This window comes from Gigantopelta aegis, chromosome 13 (assembly GCF_016097555.1).
Source record: "Gigantopelta aegis isolate Gae_Host chromosome 13, Gae_host_genome, whole genome shotgun sequence".
Lineage (NCBI taxonomy): Eukaryota > Metazoa > Mollusca > Gastropoda > Neomphalida > Peltospiridae > Gigantopelta > Gigantopelta aegis.
In genome coordinates, this window is record NC_054711.1 from 33686218 (window position 1) to 33708128 (window position 21911).

At 40.5% G+C, this 21911-nt stretch overlaps 1 protein-coding gene across 1 annotated transcript in view; it reads left to right on the plus strand.

Moving 5' to 3' along the window:
* Positions 1-893: 893 nt before the first annotated feature.
* LOC121387274 (chitin synthase chs-2-like) overlaps positions 894-21911 on the plus strand; it is a 45850-nt gene continuing 24832 nt past the window's right edge. The window contains exons 1-4 of the mRNA XM_041518299.1: positions 894-1044; positions 13890-14088; positions 15691-15833; positions 19075-19241. Of these exons, the coding sequence (XP_041374233.1) occupies positions 1002-1044; positions 13890-14088; positions 15691-15833; positions 19075-19241 (552 nt within the window). The 5' untranslated portion in view covers positions 894-1001. The remainder of the gene's footprint in view (positions 1045-13889; positions 14089-15690; positions 15834-19074; positions 19242-21911) is intronic.

Consider the following 21911-nt stretch of genomic DNA (forward strand, 5'->3'; position numbering starts at 1 on the left):
TGCATGGTGCATGGTGTATGGGAAGGGAAGGGAAGGGAACTATATTAACGTGCCCACATCCTTATGGATTCGGGTTCTGGTATAGCCAGTCCACGATTCCATGGCGGGAGGGGGAAGGGTGTATGGTGTATACATAAGTATAAAAAATAGATATATGGTGAAAAATGCATTAAAACAGTGTTGTATTCACCAACATTTATTGGAAGTTTACTCGTAGAATTTATGAAATTGCAATTCAGGATATCTAGTTTTCAAAAGTTTCTTGCAGCATGCCTCTGACCTCCTAAAACGTCAGCCGATTCTCGCACTCAATATTAGTTAGACTATTAGTTAGACCCTCCGATGTTTATTTAATTCCACCATGCCAGACATTATGAAATTTGAAGAATTAATAGTATTGTAATATTAGGGATTCAAATTAATATCGATAAATAAATATTGGTTTTAAACTAAATATGGGAGAGCGAGTGTGCGTTCAAGAATAAGTGTGAGATACATACATTATTTATCATCTACATTTCAGTCCAACTTAGTTTCGTGCTTATATCCAATTACGTTTCAAGCACGCTGTCCCGAGCACACGCCTCAGATACCTGGGCTGTCTGTCCAGGACAGTGAGTTAGTGGTTAATGGTTAGTGAGAGAAAAGATGGTGTAGTGGTCTTACACCTACCCATTGAGTCGTTAAGACTCGCTCTGGGTGGGAGCCGGTGCCGGGCTGCGAACCCAGTACCAACCAGCCTTATGTCCGATGGCTTAGCCACGACACTACCGAGGCCGGTACATATTTATTATATACAACCTCCTGTTCCTTACGAGTAAAGAGAGATAACTCTATTTTATTTTTACCTGAATACCTGGAGCGGTTAGCGGGACGATCAATAGCGACAGGTTTAAAAATAGGTCACCTGTGGTACACAAACGGCGTCATGCGAGCGTTTAACACCTGATCTTCACATTTATAGCTAGTTTTCTACAGTAACAGACTTCCAAATTGAAAACATGGACCACATATCTACACCCGTTTGGCTTTTTATCTTTACAGGTAAGTAAGATGTTATACGTACAGGTAACAACACAGTTGTTATGTTACAGGCGAATTGAAACATTTCTTCTACCATTTACGACCTTTAATATAGACAGGCGGAAGTAGCTGAAATAGGGGAGGGGTTGTTATTCAGCCAGTATGCACAGGGGGTGGAGCTGAGATTCAGGTATTTGGGTGGAGCTGAGATCAAGTATATGTTGTGTGGATATATTCGCATGCAACAAATTTCAAATGTTAACTAGTTTAAACATAATTTCTATATAGGAAGGCATTTTAAAATACTCCAGCCCTCGCCCACCACACCTTCCTGTTAACTTTATATCTTGTCAATACGAATACCACTAATGTTTACCGTTACAGTGTTAAGGTAATTTACTAAATACCGTTCCATTGTTATATGATGTATTTCGAACCTCGACAACAAAACAATGGTCGAATCAGCTGTGATCAGTCAGGCATGACAAAACATTCAGTGTTTAAACATATAGTCTCGATTGCCAGCAATAATAATCAGTTTCTTATCAACATTTTATGCGGACGGGTAGATTCCTTGCTCCATTGTGCAGTTTGTTTAATCAGCAAAACAGCGAACATGTATGATTTCAAGGTATATAACTATTAACAGTAATAACAAGGGACTGAATTTACCTCCTTGAGCCTTTGACAGCTGGCATGTCGCGTGAAGCGCGGAACTTGGGTGATACGAACAGAGGCCAGCTGAAAACACAGGGTGCTTACCTGACATTCCTTTTAATCATTAGGTCAACTAGAAAGGCTTACCTTTCTCGGTGGTGTCGTGGTTAAGCCATTGGACATACGGCTGGTAGGTACTGGGTTCGCAGCGCGGTACCGGTCCACACACAGAGCGAGTTTTAACGACTCGATGGGTAGGTGTAAGACCACTACACCCTCTTCTTTCTCACGGGCTACTAACAACTGACCCTCTGCTCTCGACAGACAGCCTGGATAGCTGAGTAGTGTGTCCAGGACAGCGTGCTTGAACCGTAATTGGATATAAGCATGAAAATCAGTTGAATTGAAATGAATGAATATAAAGGCTTAAGAAGTTCGGTGACCCCACAGCTACACGCCGGGATAGGGGGTGGGGGTCCATGCCTATTGTCGGTAGTTTTTGTGCAAGTTGAACCATTTAATTTCATAAGTTACATGTCATAGTGAAGGGGTCCGCTCACTGCAGCAACGTCAAATTAAGATTCAACCTTAATTGTGTGTCTGTGTGGTGTGAGGTAATACTTGCACCGGTGACGCCAATTAATCTGACTTAAGATAATCTTCAAGTCAATTCTTTATTAACCTAGAGCATTCACAGCTCATCAGGTGACCTACATATATCACAATTTACAGTATTATGGAAGGTGTTATAAAATAGATACATACGGAGAATGTAAGAAAATGTGCAGAGAACTCATTTTAAGAACACACAGTGTTAAAACTATACACCTATAGATTATCTTCTAAACATTTTGTATAACTATTTTCTTAACTTGCACAATTTCTTTACACTAAGGTAAATAATAAACATAAATGGAAGTATTCTATAATATTTCTTAATATATATACAACTCTATAATCATTATAAAATAAGTAAGATACTATAGCATGGCACTCGACAATCTCACCTAAATGACTCAAAACATAATCTATTACACATATTATGTTACAGTAAACAATGTTGAAACAAGTTTAAAGTTTGTGTTGTTTAACGACACCATTAGATCACATTGGTTTATTAATCATCGGCTATTGGATGTCCAACATTTGATAACTCTGACATTTAGTCTTGGAAAGGAAACTCGCTATATATTTTTTATTAGTAGCAAGGGATCTTTTATATGCACCATCCCACAGACTTGATAGCACATACCGCAGCCTTTAATATACCAGTCATGGTGCACTGGCTGCAACGAGATATAGACCAATCTCTGGGGGATCGATCCTAGACTACCGCTTAGCGCTTTACCACTGGGCTACATCCCGCCCTAATACTGAAAGAAAAAAAATGAGGGCACTGGATGTACACACACTGTACACACACTGTACACACACACACTGGATGTACACACACTGTACACACACTGTACACACACACACTGGATGTACACACACTGTACACACACTGTACACACACTGAAAACACACTGGATGTACACACACTGTACACACACACACTGGATGTACACACACTGTACACACTGTACACACACTGTACACACACTGGATGTACACACACTGTACACACACACACTGGATGTACACACACTGTACACACACACACTGGATGTACACACACTGTACACACACTGTACACACACTGTACACACACACTGGATGTACACACACTGTACACACACACTGGATGTACACACACTGTACACACACACACTGGATGTACACACACTGTACACACACACACTGGATGTACACACACTGTACACACACACACTGGATGTACACACACTGTACACACACACACTGGATGTACACACACTGTACACACACACACTGGATGTACACACACTGTACACACACACACTGGATGTACACACACTGTACACACACACACTGGATGTACACACACTGTACACACAATGTACACACACTGTACACACACACACTGGATGTACACACACTGTACACACACACACTGTACACACACTGTACACACACACACTGGATGTACACACACTGTACACACACTGGATGTACACACACTGTACACACACTGTACACACACACACTGTACACACACTGTACACACACCCACTGGATGTACACACACACACTGTACACACACTGTACACACACACACTGGATGTCCACACACTGTACACACACACTGGATGTACACACACTGTACACACACACACTGGATGTACACACACTGTACACACACACACTGGATGTACACACACTGGATGTACACACACTGGATGTACACACACTGTACACACACACTGGATGTACACACACTGGATGTACACACACTGTACACACACACTGGATATACACACACTGGATGTACACACACTGTACACACAATGTACACACACTGGATGTACACACACTGTACACACACACTGGATATACACACACTGGATGTACACACACTGGATGTACACACACTGGATGTACACACACTGTACACACAATGTACACACACTGGATGTACACACACTGTACACACACTGTACACACACTGTACACACACACTGTACACACACTGTACACACACTGTACACACACACTGTACACACACTGTACACACACTGTACACACACACTGTACACACACACTGGATATACACACACTGGATGTACACACACTGGATGTACACACACTGTACACACACACACTGGATATACACACACTGAATGTATACACACTGGATGTACACACACTGTACACACACACACACACTGGATGTACACACACTGTACACACACACACTGGATATACATACACTGGATATATACACATACACTGGATATATACACATACACTGGATATACACACACACACACACTGGATACACACACACACACTGGATACACACACACACACTGGATACACACACACACACACTGGATACACACACACTGAATATACACAGACACTGGGTATACACAGACACTGGATATACACACACACTGGATACACACACACTGGATACACACACACACTGGATACAGACAGACACTGGATATAGACATACACTGGATATACACACACACTGGATATACACACACACTGAATATACACAGACACTGGGTATACACAGACACTGGGTATACACACACACTGGATATACACACACACTGAATACACACACACACTGGATACACACACACACTGGATACAGACAGACACTGGGTATACACAGACACTGGGTATACACACACACTGGATATACACACACACTGGATACACACACACACTGGATACACACACACACTGGATATACACATACACTGGATATACACATACACTGGATATACACACACACTGGATATACACATACACTGGATACATACATACACTAGATATACACACACTGGATATATACATATACTGGATATACACAGACACACTGGATATACACACACTGGATATACACATACACTGGATATACACATACACTGGATATACATACATACACTGGATATACACATATACTGGATATATACATACACTCGATATACACAGACACACCGGATATACACACTGGATATACACATACACTGGATATACACATACACTGGATACATACATATACTGGATATATACATACACTGGATATACATACATACACTGGATATACACATACACTGGATATATACATACACTCGATATACACAGACACACCGGATATACACACTGGATATACACATACACTGGATATACACATACACTGGATACATACATACTCTGGATACATACACACACTGGATATACATACACTGACAGGGGCAGAGCGCAGCGCCCTTCTGTTTATTGCTAGCTAGAACACTGCACTCATATTTACTGGATATACATACACTGATAGGGGCAGAGCGCAGCGCACTTCTGTGTATTGCTAGCTAGAATACTGCACTCATATTTACAACAAGCAAATGTATCTGCTATGTAAATGTAATCATTAAAAAGGCTATCAGTAAAAAACCCAAACATGTCGCAGTGGCAGACCACTGAGGGTAGTCGTTTGAAATGAAAGTATATCGTGTGAGAACAACCCCACCCTTCTCCTCCGGTCAGGACAGCGCCCGTCGTTATGAGATCAATCATGTATCCTCACTTCAAAATGTCGACTCGCCTGTTTACAATTGATGAAGTATGTACACATAGACACGTCAAATCTATAAAATGTTTTTGTGATGTATAGGCGCACACAGGCCGAACAGCCAAGCCTAATAAATGTTGTATAACAATGATATGAATACGTGATGAGTCACAGTATAGTCCACTATGTCAATGCCCAGTGTATTAGCATATATACACGTTTTGTTCAGCGTACTAGTATTTAATAAACACACGTAATGGCGGAAACAGAAGTGTTAAAGGGACATTCCTGAGTTTGCTGCATTGTAAGATGTTTCCGAATAATAAAATATGTCTACGATTAAACTTACATATTAAATATATTTTCTTGTTTAGAATATCAGTGTCTGTATATTCAATGTATTTCTGGTCGTCTTAATATTTGTAAGAAGCCCAAACTGGATTTTGTCTTCAAATAATTTCGTACGTACGAACAAATCTTTTTTAGGAAATAAAATGAAATTTAACCTAGTACAAATATTAGAACGATCAGAAACACGTTTAATACATTTTCGGCTGCTACCATTTTTAACGATTTTGTGAAAAAAAAGGTGAGAAAATAAAATGTATGTATTTGCGGTTTATGTTGAAAACAAAAACGTGTTTACACCCCTGAGCACAAACATGTCAAGAATGCCTTGGTAGTTTATTCCAAGCAACGGGGCGGGGTGTAGTCCAGCAGTAAAGCAGTCGCCTGATACGCGGTCGGGCTGGGTCAGCGAGCCCATCGGGCTATGTTTCGTTCCAGCCAGTGCACCACGAAGAAAAAAAAACTTTTATTCAAAACACCATCGGTGTTACCTTTGACGTGGTTTACAAACATTTCAGGCAGAAAGTATACTGCTTAAAAGGATAATACAACCATATTCGACTAACTAACTAAATAAATTTACAATACATAGTTAATTACTTTCACACATGCACAACATAATATACAGTTAATATAATCAAACTTACAAATAAGTAACTTGCGAAAGATATCAAAAGCGTGGTACGTACTATCCTGTTTGGAATGGTGCATATAACAGATCCCTTGCTACTAACGAAAACATGTAGCGGGTTTCCTCTCTAAAATTATATGTCAAAATTACCAAATGTTTGACATCCAATAGCCGATGGTTAATAAATCAACGTGCTCTTGTGGTGTCGTTAAATAAACAAACCTCAACTTTATTCAAAGCAACGAAAAGGCAACTGTTAAAGTGACCGACCCTAGTTTTTAAACACGACCACGTATTTGTTAGAACAGTTTTTGATAACTGAAATCAAACAATTAGAGAGGAAACCCGATATATTTTTCCATTAGTAGCAAGGGATCTTTTATATGCACTATCCCATAAACAGGATAGCACATACCACAGCCTTTGGGGTTTTTTAAGGAGGATCGCTCTCATCAATATACATGTATGTTAAGGGATGACAAATCTCCCTTCTCGACATAATCGCTGAGGAATCACATCCCTGAACATGGTTAGGTGTCTAGACTAAAGATTAATTCACATAACACACACACTAGATAATTATTGGTATCCAATTGATTCTTCGTTTATTCCTCACCTAATGTTAGTTTTGTTTTTGCTTTTTATTCTAGTAAAATAGATTTATTTTCCATATAATAAAAGGTAGGAAGGAAGGACATGTTTTATTTAACGACGCTCTCAACACATTTTATTTAAGGTTATATGGCGTCGGACATACGATTAAGGACCACACATATATAGAGAAAACCCGCTGTTGCCACTTCATGGGCTACACTTTTCGATTAGCAGCAGGGGTCTTTTACATGTATCGTTGTTTAAAAACGTATTAAACTCATTTTCGCTCGTTAGATACATTTAGAAACAACTCGTTGTGAAATAAATGGTATCTAACGGCCACTCGTGTATTCGACTAAAATACACGTGATGTCACTGTATTGTCTCAACGCTCCATTTAGTAATGGAGCGGTAATTCAATAACTCTCCATTACTAGTTATTACAGATCACCCAAATGTAGGAATGGACAGGTTTTACTTAAGTAATCGATACTTGAAAATATTTAATTAACTAAAACAACACTACAAAGCCGTAACCAAAAAAGGTTTACTCCAAAAATATCTGTAGACGCTGTCAGGAGGTTAATCCGTACAGTCATTTTGTTATAACGTCACACAAAAATATCTGTAGACCTGTCAGGAGGTTAATCCGTACAGTCATTTTGTTATAACGTCACACAAAAATATCTGTAGACGCTGTCAGGAGGTTAATCCGTACAGTCATTTTGTTATAACGTCACACAAAAATATCCATGTCGTAGTTTAGTTCCATTTATAGTCGTGTTCCAGTTCAACGTCGATATAGCTTAAAATCCGAGAGGTATCCATTGCTTTTTTATTCCTGTTTGACAATCCTTGAATAAAGTTGTGGCCAACGATTTTCACAATAGTATATCTGTACAATAAAGCATGCGAAGGCTGTACTAGTTAATTCCGAGTGTGAAAAACAGTATGAAATTAAACAAAAACTAAACCAATCAATTCAATATAGACTAGATTAATTCCTATTCAAGATTCGGTTTATTCAATCAAAATAATATTGCTAGAAAACAGCTAAAAAGGAGTTCCGTTGATTAAATATTTGGTGTAGTGGCTTCTCAGTAGACTCGAGTATAGAATATTAGGTCAAATTGGATCCTAAATATGGGACAAAAAATATCATCAAAGTTGACAGGGCCAAACGAAACACATCCCCGTTTGACCGAGCAGTCCATACCGCAACCTTTGATGTACCTGGGTGGGGCGGATAATACCGAATCTGTCGATGGGGATCGATCCTACGACGGACCCATCACGTGTCAGTGGATATTTCTATCAGAGCTACCTACACTCCAGCCGGGGGAGGGGCGGGAGAAGGGGGCAGGGAGTAATTACAGTATTAGAGATGCTTTAATACAGGCGTTTGCCTATCAGTCTTTTTAACCACTTTATTTTTTTAACTGTACAAACATTTTAACCAAATCATAAAAATATAAATTACTTACTTGTTTTATGCATCTCGTATTGTTCGTTATTCTATACAGGTTCACGGAAACCGTACACACACTGTTCGACATTCCATTTGTAACATGTTTGCAAATTCACAGGATAGAATCTGTTTGTCATCAGACGGTGTTTCGTCGTCATTGAAAGATTCAAAATGCGATATTGTGTAACCATTATCATCGAATGATATGTCTGAGCATTTCACTAATGCATCGTCACCATGTAACAAGTTCAGTATTTAGTATCTTCAATCGTATCCAAGTTGAAAGTACAGTCTTTGTATCTAGATTGAGGTAAAACAAATTTAACAAATAAACAGTAACCAAAACTTGTCGACTCATCGTCAGCCATGCCGCCACAAACATATCTTAACAAAATGGCGTTTTATTTGCATGTGTCTTGACTTCACCCATGCACGTGATCGCTACACTGCACATGAAAAGTGTTTTCACTACATGTTTCTTAAGTAATGAAGACAACCCATCCATGTGATAGGTACATTACACATGAAAGTCCGTGCTAATGTTACCGTAAAATGAAGATGACAAATGAGGCTACGAGGTAGCAGAATTAATTGTTTTAATTAATACACAAAATCCTACTTAATTAACCTATATCACCAGAAATCACTAGTATTAAACTGCATACTTACATATATTGACATAAAGTCATTATTTATTAGTGTATTTTAAGTTGGGGAATATCCTCGTAATTTCCATTCCTGCAAAATAATGGGATAGGTGTAAGACTTCTACAAGCTCTTCTCTCTCACTAACCACTAACAACTAACAATCTGTCCTGGACAGATAGCTGAGGTGTGCCAAGGACAGCGTACTTAAACATTAATTGGATATATACTACTCAAAAGAATTTAAGGGTCAGACGATATTTTCGACATTATTTTCTGAATGTCAATTATATTAGCTAGACCATAATGTCACGCATGGTATCGTTCCATTTTGACGAAAGTGGGTCTAAGCAACCCATAAATGAATTAAAATCCACTGTCATTGACACTGTCGACTAGTTCTAATGGCGAAAACATGCTTACATTTGCACGTAAATTAGGGCGAAAGCGAAAGGTCTGCTAAGTGCCCATAACTTGCTTTTTCACAAAGCGCTTCATTTGCACGCTTTGCATGTGTATTCCATGTTCCCAATGCTGAATTTCCGTATAATTGGAGCTTGCGTTCGTGTACGGTGCACACTCCAAATTCGACAATGGTACGACTTCAACTGACTATCGAAGATCGAGGAAGGGCTATTGCTTGGCTTCAGGATGGCAATACGAAAAGAAATGTTGCTTTGAGACTTGGTGTCAGTCAGAGTGTCGTTGGCCGACTGTGGCAACGGTACCAAGCAACGAATTCTGTTCGAAATCGTCCACGTTCGGGAAGACCCCGAAGCACTACAAATAGAGAGGACCGCTACATCACCAATATGGCTCTACGTCAACGCACAACCACTGTACGCCGATTACGTGACAATCTGCGGACTGCGACTGGAACTCGAGTGTCTGATCAAACCATACCCAATCATCTGAGAGCCAATAATCTACGCTGCCGTCGCCAGGCTGTTCGACCACCACTCCTACCACGTCACAGAACGGCCAGACGTCACTGGTGCACGCTTCATCTGCGGTGGCAACGTGTTCAGTGGGGTCGAGTGATGTTCACTGATGAGTCCAGGTTTAGTCTCCAGTTCAACGACGGTCGGGTTCGTGTCTACAGACGTCCTGGGGAGCGCTTCGCTGACGTTAACGTTAGACAACGTCACCGGTTCGGTGGTGGCAGCGTCATGGTGTGGGGCGGCATCTCTATCCACCACAGGACACCCCTCTATGTGGTGGATGGCAATCTGATTGGAATCCGCTATCTGAATGAGATTATCCGGCCGTTGGTTCTCCCAGGCCTTCAGCAGATTGGCGGCGGGGCAGTTCTGCAGGATGACAATGCCAGACCCCACCGCGCCAGGGTGGTAACGGACTTTCTCAGACAACAAGGTATCGCCAGGATGGATTGGCCAGCATATTCGCCTGACTTGGCCCCAATAGAGCACGCCTGGGACGAATTAGGCAGGAGAGTTCGGGATAACCATGCCCCTCCGGCCAACCTTCATGATCTGGGTCAACTTCTTATGGCAGAGTGGCAGGCCATTCCCCAAGAGTTCTTCAGACGTCTGATCAACAGCATGAGGCAACGATGTGTCGAGTGTATTCGCGCCAGGGGTGGATTCACACACTATTAAACGAATGTTCTAATGTGTAAAATCCATGTTTGACAACCTTCAACTTTGACAGCATGTCATGTGACTTTCTTGTATACAGTGACGTTTATTTGTGTTTTTTTGTAAATATGGAACAATAAATAAAAATGTTGGTGTAGTTTACATCATCAATCTAATACACTCTGAAACTTATTTGGTTATAAATTTTTGACCCTTAAATTCTTTTGAGTAGTATATATAACATTAATTAATTAATCATCGGCTATTGGATTTCAAACATATGGTAATTCTGACACGTAGACATCAGAGAAAACACGCTCCCCACAGACAGGAACGCACATACCACGGCCTTTGACCAGTTGTGGTGCACTGGTTGGAACGAGAAAAAAACAATCACTTGAATGGATCCACCGAGTAAAGCAAATTTTAAAACTAGAAATGCAATGCAGTCATTCATAATCGTTACCTTTGTTTGTTTTTTCGGAATTGTTTTTAATGCAAATGCACGTGACAATATGCCAAAATGGCAAAACGCGTAGTTTTCACTTGAAAGTCGACTTCCTGTGGCAATCAACCGGCCTCGGTGGCGTAGTGGTTAGGCCATCGGTCTACAGGCTGGTAGGTACTGGGTTCGGATCCCAGTCGAGGCATGGAATTTTAATCCAGATACCGACTCCAAACCCTGAGTGAGTGCCCCGCAAGGCTCAATGGGTAGGTGTAAACCACTTGCACCGACCAGTGATCCATAACTGGTTCAACAAAGGCCATGGTTTGTGCTATCCTGCCTGTGGGAAGCGCAAATAACAGATCCCTTGCTGCTAATCGGAAAGAGTAGCCCATGTAGTGGCGACAGCGGGTTTCCTCTCAAAATCTGTGTGGAGCTTAACCATGTCTGACGCCATATAACCGTAAATAAAATGTGTTGAGTGCGTCGTTAAATATAACCTTTCTTTCTTTCATGTGGCAATCCGAGATTCTCGTACAACATTCTCCTTTACATAATAACACAATAAGGAATCATATATCATTATTTTACCTAACTTTAACCATATCAAATCCACGATGCCTAGACTTTCTGAAAATCAACGAAAGCAATAGGTCTTGTAGCAGCAGGAATTTGTGCCAGAGAGAAAGCCAGACGATTTAATTGTTACCATACAAAAATTACACGACTGGATGTAAGGTATAGACAGAATGGAGTTACCCGGGATCAACCGAGACCAGGTGCACAATGCTTTACAACACCAGCCCAAGACCGTCATATACGGCTGCTTCATATTTACAGGACCGTTTCCGAACATCAACACGTGCAGCTGCAGGAGTCGATGGTAGACGAGGACCAACAGCTCCCATCACGGTACGACGTCAATTTCGAGCCGCCGGACTACGTGCAAGACGACCGTACGTGGACCAATTTTGACTCAAAGGCACCGTCAGCAGCGAATGCAGTGGGCACAGCAACATCACAACTGGCGTAGATTGCAATGGAGGCAAGTCCTTTTTACAGATGAAAGCAAGTTCCATCTTTATCAAGCTGACGATCGACAACGCGTCTGGAGACGACGTGCGGAACGTTTTGCAGATTGCTGTTTTAGAATCCAACAGATGGGGAGGGGGCAGCATAATGGTTTGGGGAGGTTTCAGGCTACCATCACCGGACTCCCCTGTACATTTGGAGAGAACGCGTTACTGCTGTGAATTACAGAGATCACGTTCTGCGGCTAATAGTTAGTTATTCCCCATTTTCGTGCCTATCCAGAATTGCAGAGTTTGCAGCAAGACAATGCTCGTCCTCACACTGCACGTGTATACATGCAGTTTTTGTAACGTAGTCACATCAACATCATGCAATGGCCTGCAATGCCACCTGATATGGCACCCATTGAACACGTGTGGGACGAAATTGGGAGGCGATTGTCCAGAGGGCAGTAGTTACAGACTGTGCACAATGAGAAGACACTTTGGTGCGAGAATGGAACAGAATTCCACAGACATTCTTCCAAAACCTTATCAGACGATGCACGCTTTGCATAGCCGCACGTGGAGGACGCGATATTGACATTTAGAGACATCTTTGTAATCTGATCTTACATTAATAAAATTCCATTCAAACAATTTTACAACTTTTTTCATTTTTGCATTTGCTATGCTATCATTATTATAATTTGAAATATTTTCATCGATTTTAATTTCCTTGATTTGATTGATTTCAACTTATTTTCGTGCTTATATCCAATTAAGGTTCAAGCACGCTGTCCTGGGCACACACCTCAGCTATCTGGGCTGCCTGTCCAGGACAGTGGGTTAGTTGTTAGTTTGTTAGTGGTTAGTGAGAGAGAAGAGGGTGTAGTGGCCTTACACCTACCCATTGAGCCCTTAAGAACTCGCTCTGGGTTGGAGCCGGTACCGGGCTGCGAACCCTGTATCTACCAGCCTGTAGTCCGATGGCTTAACCACTACGCCACCTTGACAAGAAAGTATGAAACGGTGCGTTTTCATAGTCTTTGAGTATATAACTAAATCGACCGGCCTCGGTGGTGTCGTGGTTAAGCCATCGGACATAAGGTTGGTAGTTACAGGGCTCGCAGCCCGGTACCGGCTCCCACTCAGAGCGAGTTTTAACGACTGAATGGGTAGGTGTAAGACCACTACACCCTTGCACTAACAGCTAACCCATTGTCCTGGACAGACAGCCCAGATAGCTGAGGTATGTGCCCAGGACAGCGTGCTAAATGGAATATCAAAATCTCTATGTTGTAGGTTTGACTGGCCTGAGTGGTGGCCAGCAGTCCGGGCCCCAGATGTTCATGGGCTGTCTGATTAGCGGGGCTATAGACAACTGCATGACGTCACACCTCCCCCAAATCCACATAGGAGGACGACTCGCCGACCAGACAAAAAGAAAACTATTTATGGAATCACTGAAACTAAACAAGGAGGAAATAGAGGATATTTGTAGGTTCGTATCTGTCTCTAACATCTATCTGCCTCTTTGTCCGTCTATCCATCCATTCATCCATCCATCCACTCATCCATCGATCCATCCATACGACCATCCATCCATCCATCGATCCATCCATCCACTCATCCGTCCACTCATCGATCCCTCCATCCGACCGACCATCCATCCATCCATCCGACCATCCGTTCATCCGCCCATACATCTATCTGTTCATCCATCCATCCAATCATCCGCCCATCCATCCATCTATCCATCCATCCATCCACCCATTCACTCATCCATCGATCCATCCATCCGCCCATCCATCTATCCATCTATCCATCCACTCATTCATCCATCCATCCATCCATCCATCCGCCCATTCATCCATGTGTGTGTGTGTGTGTGTGTGTGTGTGTGTGTGCTACGATAATGCTACCTACCTACTTATTGTATATTGTATAATATATCTGTCCTGTCTGTTTGCCTATCATTCGCGTCTATCCGCTTGTCTATCTGGTTGATCAAATACCGTGGTATGTGCTGGAAGTGTGTGTATGTATGTGTGTGTGTGTGTGTGTGTGTGTGTGTGTGTGTGTTTGTGTATGTGTGTGTCTGTGTGTAGGTGTGTGTGTCTGCGTGTGTGTGTGTGTATGTGTGTGTGTGTGTGTGTCAGTGTATGTGTGTCAGTGTGTGTGTGTGTGTGTGTCAGTGTGTGTGTGTGTGTGTACACTCTATATAACATGCCTTGTTGTTTATGTTGTGTGTGTATGTGTGTGTGTGTGTGTGTGTGTGTGTGTGTGTGTGTGTGTGTGTACACTGTATATATAACATGCCTTGTTGTTTATGTTATTCTAGGTTCCAACTGTCAGGACCAAGTTGGCCAACTCGACGGTTTCATTGTAATTTCCCCAATTCTCGACTTACAGCTGGTGCGCCCAGATTAACAACTAATAGGTTATACTACGATAATCCAGTTGTAGGGTGTATACCACCAAATCAAATCCCATAGACGACAATAGTAACATATGTGGCTACAACTCCTACCTGCATCGTATCAATCGACATAAACACCACAGATATAAGTACTACCACCCCTCACCGTTAAAGTGAATCGGAAAAAAATGGGGGTGAAGCTGCTCATTTCAGAGATAACGGGTAGTGTCTATGACTACCCTAGTTCCGCACAAAATTTGAGTATTTTGTTTCACAGGTACCCCCATACATGTTTCAAGCACAAGGCTACTTGACATAGTGGTACCAGATGAAACACAATTGCACACTTTTTTACCCAGATGATACTGGGGTTTTTTTTGTTTTTTTTTACAACCAACTCACTCACATTTATCACCAATCACAGGACGTGTGGTGTTAACTTCTCTATCAAACGTCGGGTGCACCTTGACCTTTGACCCAGCTGGTAGTTATTTGGTTTAGTACTACCTGTAAGACCGTTGAGACTAGCAACTCGACAGTCGAAGAAGTCGTGACAGCAAAACGTTGGCCAACTATGTGCTGGCAGTTGGTAGTCTAAGCCTAGCATTCGACACTAAACATTGTAGTTAATAATGTGCTGAGATGCCGATAAACACGTGCTTGTTTTCTGTGTGTCTGTGCCAGGTATAGGAGGTCGTACGAGGAGTTTCTGGTCTGTGTGTCCACACTGAAGAGGAACTGCTGGCTAAACAGCGAAGTTCAGAATCTCTTCATCGAACGGGAACAAATCAGCAGGGTGCTCAACTACATCTGTCAGAACTACACATGTAAGTGCATCAGTATGTTTAGATGACCCCTACCCTCCCCTTAGAGAAACCAAAACACACAGTGAGAGAGAGAGAGAGAGAGAGAGAGAGAGAGAGAGAGAGAGAGAGAGAGAGAGAGAGAGAGATATCAACTACATCTGTCAGAACTACACAAGTAATTACATCACAGGGGTAAAAAATGCAACTACTAGTCCGACTGGCGATCCGTCGGGTTTTTTTTACTGACTATAAATTTATTTTTTATTATTATCATTATGTACATTGAATCCGCATCTTCGATATCAACCATGCCAGTATTCCAAACCATTTAAACACACGGTTCAGAATTATGACGAAATAGTGTTCAGTCCACAACAATACATGTACCTCATTGCCAGCCTGTAGTCCGATGGCTTAACCACTGCGCCACCGATGCCGGTCTATGAGGGATCTTGGGTCGTAGTTCTAATTGAACCACCTCCTCAAAACCAGTTAGTTTCTCCCATCACAACTATCCTAATCATGTTCGTTGTACATAATAATGAAATTCAAGACAAGTGCACATGTTTAGCTGCACATTCATCAAACCACCAAACACTGAAATGGAATATATATTTGTGTGCCTCAAATTATCTGAATAGTATTGCAATTAAAAAATCAAATTGCTGCATAAGTGTATGTCATAATTATATTTCTATAGCACTGCTAATGGAAATATTTAATAACTCCATTATTGAAAGGAAAAAGAAGTCAGACTACACTAATAAACAAAGCAACATAAAATTGAAAGAAAACATGATTGGTTTATTGGTTAATTATTGTAACATACGTTTGTACATTTACATGTACCAATTACAGTAAAGTACTCTTATAACGAACAGCAAGGGACCAGGAACGTCGGTTCGTTATAGCAGTAGTTCGTTGTAAACATTTGCAGAAGTTAGCCGTACTTGTACTCCACCGGTAAACTTCTAACATTCTTCAAACACCGGGGTTTTGCTGATTTCCCTATGACAAGTAGTTTCAGTTTTTCTGTCCCTGTCATGTTTGCTGCGACAAGAAGAGTTATTCGGTCTTTTGATTTTTTACCACCGTGGCACTTTTCACCTTTCAGCTGTAGTGTTCTTTGAGAAACCAGTTTATAAAAAAGCCCCGTTTCATCTGCATTGAAGATGTCGTCGGGATGAAAATTCAGCTAAATAGTGTAGTAGTTGAGAAGTCAACCAGTTATCAACAACTTCAGGGTCAACTGCAGAACTTTCGTCATGCATCGCTTTTGAAAGAATACCTTTCCTTTGTTTGAAGCGTTCAATCCATGCAGTGTTGGACTTAAAATTGTGTTGGCCAAGCTTATCGGCAAGTTCATTAGCTTCCTGCATGAGAATCGGTCCACTGAGGGCGATGTTACTGTTGCGTGCCGACTTGAACCACTCGAAGAGGGCGTCGTCGATATCTTGAAATTCGAAGTGCGAATTCTTTTTCTTGCCGTGCTGTACTCGGATGACTGACATTGTGTTAATATTGCTTCCCTCTGCTTCAGAATGGTACTAACAGTGGACTTAGGAATATCGAATTCGGCTGCTATATCTTCAGAATGGTACTAGAAGTGGACTTTGGAATATCGAATTCGGCTGCTATATCTTTCTTTGATTTTCGGCCGGATTCAGTAGCTGTTATAATTTGGAATTTCGTATCTAGATCAGGCGCTTTTCTCTTACATCATGATTTGCTGTCCGTCATGATTGCGCATCTACCGAATACTGTCCAACATTTCATAATATTTGTGTTACCTTCCTTCTGAACAAATTATCCGATTATTTCACGCTCATTAAAAAACCAACCAAACAATGACTGTATAGTGAGTTGCGTGTGTCAGTCTTATTGTTGGATACCGGCACTTACACAAGCACACAATAGCAGTGAAGTGAGAACACACGGTTAAATTAATCCCTTAATTGAAACCAATCTACTATATAAAGTCAAGCGGTCGTTATCTGATTGGACTGATTGATAAGATGCAAGTGAGTTGCACGTATCAGTCTTACTGTTGGATAACGACAAAATGCCCAGAACGCGATAGGTACTTGAATGAATGAATGTTTAACGACACCCCAGCACGAAAAATACATCGGCTATTGGGTGTTAAACTATGGTAATGCAAACAAATAAGGTGATGATCAACATCAATAAAACAAAATTCAAGTTTTAAATAAAAACAGTGTAAAGAACTGTGCAAAAATACAAATATCACAGATAGATAATGACCTTTTCTCAAAATTTCAATTTGTGCTGTATTGGCCATTCTCAAAGAGAATGTTACACCCTTGCACCACGGTGAGGTTACAGCACGCGCAGGGGCGATAGGTACTTAAACAAGCGAACAATAGCAGTGAAGTGAGAACATACCGTTCAATACAGTACTCTCTTAATTGATGGCAATCGACTACGTAAATACACGCGGACATTATCTGACTGATCTTATCAGTATAGTCGTTTTTGATGCACTGCTGTTAATGCTACTGATTGATAAGATGCAAATAAGGTACAACAAATTATGATCGGTTCGCTGTATATGCACTAATTTACACTGAAATTCACAATTTTTGACCAAAAAATTGGTTCGTTTTAACAGTTAATTCGCTATATATAGTTCGTTCTATACATTAAAATTTATTAATACTATATGGGGGGGGGGGGGGGGGGGATCGGGACTTTACAATCAGTTCGTTCTAACCGGTTGTTTGTTGTAAGCGTGTTCGTTGTAAAAGCGTGTTCGTTGCAATTTTTCACTCGCCTAAGCGTTTTGAGGTGAGCAATTTTTCACTCGCCATGGGTTTTCAAAAGCCAAGGACTGAGACTACTGCACCGTGCCGTCATGCTACTACACATATAGTCGCCGTCAGTCTCGATTTGCCAGGTGTCATAATGCAAATAGTCAGTAGTTATCGATTCCATATTTATAGTCTGTTTTAACATTCCAAGTGGTTTGATGAAATTAATATCAAACTTGTACGTTTTCAACTATAAAAGTCAACGTTTGTACGTTAAATACATTTTAAAACAACTCATAAGATAAATGGTATATAACGGCCACTCATGTATTTTTCTCTATTTAACTAAGAAGCAAAAATAAGGTTGTACATAAATTTAACAAGTATTTAGTTTTTGTTAAAATCAATACCTACAAGTACCATCAATAGCAATTATCTTAATGTAAGCTGAATATCGTCGCCATTAACTAACTTTTTTACTCACTTTTCAGACTGGAATTTCATTTGCACATCTGGACAGTTCTTCACGGTTAGCAACTGTGAGCGGGATTATGTACGGAACAGAACGGAACAACGCCGGCGCCAAAATGTTATGACGACTCGAGGACCAATCACGAACGATGATTCCTATGAGAGAATTCGAGACGAATGCGTGTACGTATTTGTACTAGTGTTATCAATCAGTCAATCAATGAGTTTACATACTTAAATACGTTCGATCAGTTCTAAACTTAGCACTCACTATTACTAGTAGACTACTACCACTACTGCCACTACCACTGCTACTGCTACTACTAATAGCACTACTAGAACTACTACTACTACTGCCACTACCACTGCTACTGCTACTACTAATAACACTACTAGAACTACTACTACCACTACTGCCACTACCACTGCTACTTCTACTACTAATAGCACTACTAGAACTACTACTACTACTACACATATTGCTGCTACTACTACTAAATCTTCTACTACTACTACTACTACTACTAGATCTACTACTACTGCTGCTGCCGCTGCTGCTACTACTACTTCAACCACTTCTATTACAACTACTACTTCTAGTACTATTCTACTATTACAACAACTACTACTACTATTACAATTACTACTACTACTACTACTACTACTACTACTAGATCTACTACTACTGCTGCTGCTGCTGCTGCTACTACTACTACAACCACTACTATTACAACAACAACAACTACTACTACTACTACTACTACTAGATCTACTACTACTGCTGCTGCCGCTGCTGCTACTACTACTACAACCACTACTACTACAACTACTACTTCCAGTACTATTCTAGTATTACAACAACAACTACTACTACTACTACTGCTGCTGCTACTACGTCTACTACTACCACGACTAATACTACTGTTACTACTACTACTACTACTGCTGCTGCTATTACTTCTACTACTACTACTACTACTACTAGATCTACTACTACTGCTGCTGCCGCTGCTGCTACTACTACTTCAACCACTTCTATTACAACTACAACTTCCAGTACTATTCTACTATTACAACAACTGCAACCACTACTACTACTACTACTGCTGCTGCTGCTACTACGTCTACTACTACCACAACTACTACTACTATTACTACTACTACTACTACTACTACTACTACTGCTGCTACTACGTCTACTACCACCACTGCTACTACTACTAATTATCATTATGGTAGTTATAGCAGCAGCACTACCAGTAGTTGGATTAAATATAGTTGTAGTAGTAGTTACTAAGTAGTAGTTGTTGTTGTTGTAGGTGTTAAATATAGTTGTAGTAGTAGTTACTAAGTAGTAGTTGTTGTTGTTGTAGGTGTTAAATATAGTTGTAGTAGTAGTTACTAAGTAGTAGTAGTTGTTGTTGTAGGTGTTAAATATAGTTGTAGTAGTAGTTACTAAGTAGTAGTTGTTGTTGTTGTAGGTGTTAAATATAGTTGTAGTAGTAGTTACTAAGTAGTAGTAGTTGTTGTTGTTGTTGTAGGTGTTAAATATAGTTGTAGTAGTAGTTACTAAGTAGTAGTTGTTGTTGTTGTAGGTGTTAAATATAGTTATAGTAGTAGTTACTAAGTAGTAGTTGTTGTTGTTGTTGTAGGTGTTAAATATAGTTGTAGTAGTAGTTACTAAGTAGTAGTTGTTGTTGTTGTAGGTGTTAAATATAGTTGTAGTAGTAGTTACTAAGTAGTAGTTGTTGTTGTTGTTGTAGGTGTTAATTTTTGCATTTAGTATTTAGTTGTAGTAGTATTAGTAGTGGTAGTAGTTGTAATGGGAGTAATAGTAGTGATGGTGGTAGAAGTAGTAGCAGTGGTGGTAGAAGTAGAAATAGTAGTTGTAATGGCAGTAGTATTGATGGTGGTAGAAGTAGTAGTAGTAGTAGTAGTAGTAGTAGTAGTAGTAGTAGTAGTAGTAGTTCTTGTTGTTGCTGCTGTTGTAGTTGTAATGGGCTAGACCCTGAAATTCAATAAATTGGTATCACCTGGGCAGGCAGTCTTATGGTGAGATTTTTTTTAATAGCCCTAGATAATAAATTAGTATGATAGACTTTTGTAAGGAGTAGCTTTTTGGTGGATATCACCCCATAAACATAGCGAGGCGAGGACAAATTATTGTACAATATTTTGGGGTACGGATAACAAAATGTATGATAACTTTGCAGCCAATGAGCATGGCCACACAAATTAGGACTGGACATGTTTATATTAAGCCCCTCTACACTATGAGGGTGTAATAATTAGGACTGGACATGTTTATTTTAAACCCCTCTACACTCTGAGGGTGTAATAATTAGGACTGGACATGTTTATATTAACTCTACACTCTGATGGTGTAATAATTAGGTCTGGACATGTTTATATTAACTCTACACTCTGAGGGTGTAACAGTTAGGACTGGACATGTTTATATTAAACCCCTCTACACTCTGAGGGTGTAACAGTTAGGACTGGACATGTTTATTTTAAACCCCTCTACACTCTGAGGGTGTAATAATTGGGACTGGACATGTTTATATTAAACCCCTCTACACTCTGAGGGTGTAATAATTAGGACTGGACATGTTTATATTAACTCTACACTCTGATGGTGTAATAATTAGGTCTGGACATGTTTATATTAACTCTACACTCTGAGGGTGTAACAGTTAGGACTGGACATGTTTATATTAAACCCCTCTACACTCTGATGGTGTAACAGTTAGGACTGGACATGTTTATATTAAACCCCTCTACACTCTGATGGTGTAATAATTAGGACTGGACATGTTTATATTAAACCCCTCTACACTCTGAGGGTGTAATAATT